At 42.3% G+C, this 7,406-nt stretch overlaps 1 protein-coding gene across 4 annotated transcripts; it reads right to left on the bottom strand.

Annotated features, from left to right (window-relative positions):
* Positions 1 to 257: 257 nt before the first annotated feature.
* LOC147446506 (delta-1-pyrroline-5-carboxylate synthase-like) lies at positions 258 to 6,139 on the bottom strand. Of its 4 annotated transcripts, XM_086525723.1 has the most exons (20): positions 5,774 to 6,139; positions 5,613 to 5,684; positions 5,103 to 5,206; positions 4,911 to 5,013; positions 4,086 to 4,247; positions 3,720 to 3,997; positions 3,428 to 3,578; positions 3,170 to 3,334; positions 3,014 to 3,091; positions 2,801 to 2,890; positions 2,626 to 2,712; positions 2,466 to 2,552; positions 2,280 to 2,376; positions 2,065 to 2,168; positions 1,897 to 1,972; positions 1,666 to 1,816; positions 1,504 to 1,572; positions 1,345 to 1,411; positions 882 to 952; positions 258 to 804 (listed from the first exon to the last, which is right to left on the bottom strand). In XM_086525723.1, exons 4-20 carry the CDS (start codon positions 4,938 to 4,940, stop codon positions 654 to 656), a joined length of 1,914 nt encoding a protein of 637 aa, XP_086381849.1. In that variant the 5' UTR covers positions 4,941 to 5,013; positions 5,103 to 5,206; positions 5,613 to 5,684; positions 5,774 to 6,139; the 3' UTR covers positions 258 to 653. The 4 variants fall into 4 exon arrangements, with proteins under 4 accessions (XP_086381849.1, XP_086381848.1, XP_086381850.1 ...); XM_086525722.1 differs by lacking the exon at positions 5,774 to 6,139; XM_086525724.1 differs by lacking the exons at positions 4,911 to 5,013; positions 5,103 to 5,206; positions 5,613 to 5,684; positions 5,774 to 6,139 and adding an exon at positions 4,366 to 4,845.
* Between the last annotated feature and the right edge of the window lie 1,267 nt (positions 6,140 to 7,406).

Below are 7,406 nucleotides of genomic sequence, written 5' to 3'. Positions count from 1 at the left end.
TCCAAAAGACGTCACTAAAGAATGCATGCTTGAACAAAACTTAGCTTTAGTGTGGCTCCGCTACTAGAGTTGAAATCTACCTCTGCATTTTTTTATTTCAAGGTAAGAATGTACATAATTTTAGTGGAATTTGGTGTCAACTTCCAAATTACCTCTATTAATTTAGGCCTCTCAAGCTTTTAGAAAACATTTTATTTCGAACACGTAGCAAACTAGAATTGAATTAAGTGCATCTGATGGGCATGAGATTGTGCAACTCAAGCAAAACGATTCGTGGCTATTCCAAAGAGTAACTAACTAAGCCTTGTGTGTTAATGCTCTCAAAAAATTAATGCTGGTCATCATCTCATACAAATAGGCCTTAAAATAGTTGCCCAACTTACAACTCAAGAGCAACTAGATTGGGAAAATTGGCTTCAGAGATACATCAAGGCCCTCTGTATGCAGCACCCATTAGTGCTACATCAGATGGAGAGGGGTTAACGACCTCCAGAAACATCACTCCTGATATGACAATAGCTCTTCTTCCGCTTCGATTAAACTTCTCTCCGAAGACAGTGAGTTAGATCATCCTGCTGTCCTCTGCCTATTTATGGAATAAATAACAAAGTGGCCTTTAGCAGGTCACCCTGCATAGCCCTTCTTCATGGCCTTCACAGTACGCCATTACAACTCACCCCATTCGAAGAGCCATTACACAGTGATTGTTTTGCAGCTCGCTTTGCATCTTCACAAAGTAGCTCTTTGTGCTGATAAATCACACCGTTGTCCCCATCTACAATTTGCCCATTCCCATGAAGAAGCCTGCAACCATGTAACGTCATGTCAATCGATTTTCACGCACTCCTCGATTAAGCCAACAGGATAAGCGGGCTTCTTACCATTTCATAGTCAGTAGGCCTTCTACTCCAACAGGACCACGGGCATGGATCCTGCTGGTACTAATTCCAACCTATCAAACAACCAAGATGAGTGTCAATGACACCACCAAAACCTTCGCATTATTACATTGTGACGAGGCTCTTGTCCCTAGCATAGTAATGCGGTTAGGCAATGCCATTACGATTTCAGCGGGGCTTCGCGCAAAGGTCTTAACATGCTAATTATGTCTATGTTCTGCAAGAAAGACTGACCATGGCCATGATTATTAAGATAAGAACCAATATGACAAAATACTCTCGACTGCAGACATGGTCAAATATTTGGAAGATTCTGTGTAGGTTCAAGCAGATACAAACCCAGCCTCATGCTTATAGAATGCTATTTCATCATTTCCCTTCAAAAATGCATGCACCAAATAAAAAATGCAAATCAAGACATTCAATTCGGGTGTAGAATAGCCACCTCTGCACCAAGTCCAAATCGAGCCCCATCTGAAAACCTTGTACTAGAATTATGAAAAACTGCAGCACTGCAAGGTCAGGAAAAAGCAAGTGAATAGATTTTCATGATAGCTGGAAAAAGAGGGCAGTAACCAACAGACTAATGACGGTGTTAACTTACCTGTCCACCTGGGCCAGAAAGAGCTCGGCTGTGGTGGTGTCTTCTGTCACAATGCTGTCCGTATGTGCACTGAAATTGACATAAACAGATAATCAACTTCATATGCTGCTGCCTTGAAAATGAGTTTCAGGAATATAAACATTGCTTGCCTAGTGTAGTTACCTTCCAAACTGGTGTATGTGCTCCACTGCAGCATAAACATCTTTTACGATCTCTATGGCACATGCCAAAGCACTATACTCATGATGGAAGTCTACTACTTTTGGAATCTTTAAGAGCTCTGAAGCTTGTAATCCTCCAAACAGCTCGACACCTGCACAAAACAAAACCTTCAGTCTGCTCCACTTCAAACGCATCATGGCAGAAAAGAGGACATCCAAAGGACACTCTTACCTTTTGACCGCAGCACAGATGCAAGCTCTTCAAGTCCCCCAGATTGGACCAAAGCTTCATGCACAAGCAGTGTTTCCTGCATGGATGAAGGGACCAAAATTACTTCTTGCAAGATGGCGCAAATCATTAACTCATGTTCTTTACTTGCTTAAGCCCACATGCACACACCATTGCATTGCATGCAGCTGGATAATCCAGCTTTGAATCCAAAACAATCTGTTTGGCTTTTTCCAAATTTGCATCTTTATCCACAAAAACATGGCAAATTCCATCTGTCCAAATGTCCAGCAAATCACAGGCATGAAAACACAAGACCAAGTTAGCACCTGAATCATGCATAAAATTACCAGGAGATCAGAGGCAGTTGAATGTGAAAAAATTACCAGCATGACCAAGCACAGGAATCTTTGTGGACTCCTTTATCTGAGAAACTAGTTTATTACTCCCCCTTGGGATAACCAGGTCAATGACATCATCCAGCTGTAGTTACATAGCCAGCTATCATCGTCTCTTGGTTGAACGAAGAGAACAGGACTTACTTTTACTTGAGGAACACACTTGACCATTACCTTCAAAAGGTCAGGAATTTCATCTCTGGATGTCACAAGGCCAATGAGCTCCTTTCCAACTTGCTTTGACAGTACTTCAGTTATGATCTGCAAACACATAATTCAGTTAAATCATTACATTCTCTTGTAAGAAACTCTCCGTACCCTTTGAGCAAGTTACCTTATGCAAAATTGCATTTGAGCGAGATGCCTCCTTGCCGCCTTTTAACAAGAGACCATTCCCACTACGAATTGATAGTGCTGCAATCTGATCATTTTTTTCAGGGTAAAAAATAAAAGGTGTTGGCCACATTAACCTACGGCAGACTTGAGAGCATCCATTCACTTGAATTCACCTGAACAAGAGCGTCAGGCCGTGACTCAAAGATTACTAGAAGAACCCCCAAGGGAGAGCTAATTTTCTCCAGAAAAAGGTCCTCTGCAACCTGCACAAAATAACAACGACATTATTATATTAAGAACAAGGAGAGAGAGCAGCTAGCAAGTCACCTAGAACAACACATCACCTACAACATGACATGCTAGTGCTGTTACAGCAAGAAAGAGACCTGTGTCCTCTTCAATATCTTCCCAATTGGTTCATCCATTAAAGCCAAAGTCCGCACAGAATTTGCCAAACTTCCAACCTGCATTTTGAAAATTATTAACAGAGGACAACAATGCTTCAAGGTCAAGTCACTAAAATGATGCTTTTCTAGACTCACCTTTCCAGGCTTTAGAGTCAATCTTGCTATTAAGGGCTTTGCTATTCCTGCTTCTTGGGCGTCCCGCACATCTAGCGTATTTTCCTGCCTTATTATCTCTTCGTTGGCTTCCAATGCATCCGCAATATCCAACAACAGTTGTTTTCGCTCAAGAGAAGACAGCTTCTGTGAAAGAGATGACAACTCAGAAAAACAGATAATCAAAGCCCCTTTTTTTCACAAACCAGATTCAGAAATTCCAAACTCTCAAAATATAACCTGTAATTCACGACTGGCCTTTCTCGCCGAAACAGCCATCTGTCGAGCACTTTGCTCTTTCTTTAGGCCCCATAAATGAGCATCTTTATGAAACAAAGTCCCAACTCGTTCGCCCTCCACCACTTTCAATGCACCATCAGCTGCAAATCCACTTTTGAATGCCGGGGAAAAAGGTTAGCAAATGCTTCACCTTTCTAAGTAGGCAGATATTGCCACTGAAAGTTGGAGTCATTTATCTGCATGCAATCCAAATTTGAGAATTGATTGGCAGCAAAAATTTAACAACTCCCACCTAGTTATGACAACTGGGATTCCGGCACTTGCAGCAGTCCAGGCAGCAGCCACCTTGGCCGTCATGCCACCTCTGCCAACACGAGACTTCTCTCCAAAAGTAATAGTATCGACATGCTTATCCCTCATATAAGTGTGAATGAGTTTTGAGCTAGGTTCATTGGGTGGTCCACTGTAAAGCCCTTCAACATCGCTCATTAGGATAAGAAGGTCAGCTTTCAGTTCCACTGCCAAAAGACCAGCCAAGCTATCATTGTCCCAGAATATCCCAGTTGAATCCTGGCAGAGAGATCCTCCACGCTCAACAAAAAAAAAACAAAATGCACACATTGAGGACAATTTGTTTAGAAAGACCCAGCACAGATACCTGATATGGAGCCTTGCGTGTGCTTATGGCATCATTCTCATTAAAAATTGGAACAACTCTCAATGCTAACAAGGTATCCACTGTCTTTGACAGTTGACGTCTGAAATCCGCATCACTGAAGTCACGATCTGTGACAAGAATCTGTGACGATTGCACATCCAGCTGAGCAGCACAAGCATGAAAAGATTAAAAACCACCCAGAAAAAGGAAGAAGTTGTAAGAACAAGATGCAGCTTGCAACGAGTAGAAAAAACAAACAAAACTAGAAAAAACATTCAACCTTGACCTAGTAGATAAGGCTGCAAAAGACACATGGTGGGTATTGCAACAGCAAGTCGTCCTTGACCTAGTAGATAAGGCTGCGAAAGACACATGGAGGGTATTGCAACAGCAAGCCTCCTTTCCTCACACTACACAGCCCACTAATCTCAGAGAGCAAAAATACTAAAACTATTAATGAAAAAACTGTCTTGATATTCCCATTAGAATATCTTTTTGCTTACAGTACCCAAGGGACGCCCCCAACACACACACACACACCCTCCCCCCCGCATTGCATGTTTAACCGAGCAGTACTTTCATCCAGACCATCTAGGTTCATATCCCACAGAAAATCCTTGCTGCAGCCCTGGGATTGAACGTATTTTCAAGACCTCTTGGATGGGGAGAAGAGGTCAAGCCAAAGACATGGTCAACATGTATCTTCACCCGCTGTCCACCAGTCTTCTCCGCCACTTGCAAATTCTATACAATGCACATCAGAATTGCAAACACGGCACTAGCTGGAATGGCTCTTAAATTCAACGCTTCTGAGTTTATTTTTACCTGAGTCAAAAGGCTGTCATAAAGAGCCATAAGTCCACTCTGTCCAACGGCAGCGCAAGGCTTTCCATCCAGCTCAACTTGGGGCTTTTGAAGGTCTGCAAAGCTGCCCTTGCAAATAAAAACTTTTGCACTTGAGATTACACAAGACCCTTTTTTCCACCAAGAGAAATAGATTCTGCAAAAACTAGTTACCTGCTATTTATGAGCTTCTGGTACCGCAATTTTTGTCTTCCAATACCAACTGCTCCTGATGTGACTACTATGACCTCCAGGCCTCTGCTTATCAGTTCTTTGACCTGTTAAAAGGATATCGATAGACTAAAGGCAGAATTTCTGACATGCATGCACTAATGGATACAAAGACAAAAGTGTTGAGACCAGGTGAAAGGGGGAAAGAAACAAAAGAGAAAAGAAGGAATCTCACATTTACAAAACAAGAGCATGCAACAAAATTACAATATTATTTATGGTGCAACTGAGGCGCAATCAGCTGTATCTTCTGGAGAGAGAGACGATAAATCATCAATAAGCACACATGAATATTTGTATCCAAAATGCGACCCGAAGCTCAGCCCTTATTAGAAATCCAATTTGAAAGCACAAAAAACCACATTTCAAATGCATCATAAGAGCATAGACAATGTGCATGGTCTTGATCAACGTGCTTCAAATCAGTCACATGTGCAGCTTAAAGGAACGAACCTGTTCACAAAGCAAGCCAATCCTGCCAATGGCAAGCCTTCCATCTGAGCGTGTGACTATGGCAGTCCCTACCTGCAATTGAAACGAGAGGCATATCATCCATCATGACAGAGACAGATCTAAGGTGAAAAAAATCCCCGAGATGAACAGAAAGCAGGCACCTTCAGTATCACTCTTCTGGCATTCGTCAAAAAAAACTCGAGAGGGATCCATGGTGAACACTCAGAGACAATGTAGGTTAACCAAAAAACCAAATTTGCACATTGTGATCGCTCACGCCCCGTGCTGAATAAATACCCAGAAGAAAAAAGAATAGATTTCTGCCTTTTCGCGTTAATTGCAGGAGCCCTTGAGCCGGTATGGAAGGAATCCGCAAAGCAGGTTTGCAATAAGAAGCCTGGCCACAAAGAGGGAGACTGGAGGCAGAGAGAGAGAGAGAGAGAGAGAGAGAGAGAGACTCTCTGTGTATGTACCCGCGCACTTGCGTGGGGATGAAGAGAGGGGTGCGCAGAAATTAGCGCGTGAGCTCATGCACTCATAGCCTAGAGAACAATACAAAATACTTTGGCAGCCCCACATTTGCCACACACTTCTCAAAGTTCTCCTTGGGCAAATTGGGTGAACAATCTGTCTACTGGAATATTCCATACACAACTTTAACTCCTCGGAGAATTTTCCACAAGCTGAATCATTTCATTTCTAGCTCTTCACCTATTTTATTAGTGAGAATCTATACAGATTCCTCTACCCCCTTTTGCTTCGCCTCCTAACAACGACCGTGATTCGAACCCGATGTACGAGAGATAACGACTTCATTGAGTTCGCTAACTAGCCCATGCGAGAGCAGTTCATGCGTTTCGGAAGCACCTCGCCAACTTTAAAAAAGAGGACATTTCCTAGCCTAAACTCCCCACCACAACCCCTGCACTATCATACCACTCCCCATTGTCGACGGGTATCGGCGACCTTTTCAGAACTATGCACGACCATTTGTGATGTTGAAAACAAGCGATTGACCATTTGTGATGTTTGAAAACATGCAATCGCTGCATCTCCCACTATCATCGTCTTTTTTTCAGCTCCCTCCCCACCATCTTTAAAAGATTCTCTTCAATAGGATTTTTTTGGATCGTGGCACATACTCTTACATTTCTAATAAGTAAGGAGTGTTTCGCAACAAGGAAGAAAATTTCTATAAGATGGCTAAAGAACACAACCATGCACAATAGAGAGCCATTTCCTTGGATATGGCCATCAAATCCTCCAAAGGGTGTCAAACCACAACATATTCAATGATTACTTAAATTTACAACTTTTTTTATAATACATTAAAACCTTGCCACTTCACAATACACTTGGGAAGCGTGCCAATAAAATTGGAAAGCTTTGGGCCTTGGAAAGCTTTGAAAAAATTCAAAGTTTTGAAACATGGAAAGCATTGAGCTACTTGTCACTCCCCCTAGACTCCTTTAAAAAGCCACTCATAGTCATACGCATTGCTGCTAGAATGGTGAGCCGCTCCTTCTCCAAGGCAATATTTTGGCTAGAGGTCTCCTTTAGATGCTCCAAGAGAAGTTTCCTAGTACCGGCCATCTCAGCCAAGGACTCCTCGTACTTCATAGTGGCTTTACGGCTCTAGCATGGTAGTACTCATCCATTGTGTCGAACCATTTTCATTGTTGCCTTCTATCATTGCCAAAAATTGAGTTGTGGGCTTTGTCCTGCTTGTACTTTTGTAAAACTGCTTGCTACTTTTTGCGGTAACTTTCGTTATCTTTATCAAAGTCGGGGTAA

The sequence above is a fragment of the Adiantum capillus-veneris genome, chromosome 12 (assembly GCF_014529385.1).
Source record: "Adiantum capillus-veneris isolate H3 chromosome 12, ASM1452938v2, whole genome shotgun sequence".
Classification (NCBI taxonomy): domain Eukaryota; kingdom Viridiplantae; phylum Streptophyta; class Polypodiopsida; order Polypodiales; family Pteridaceae; genus Adiantum; species Adiantum capillus-veneris.
The sequence above is the reverse complement of the archived record's forward strand: the minus strand, read 5'-3'. Positions and strand labels throughout refer to the sequence as shown.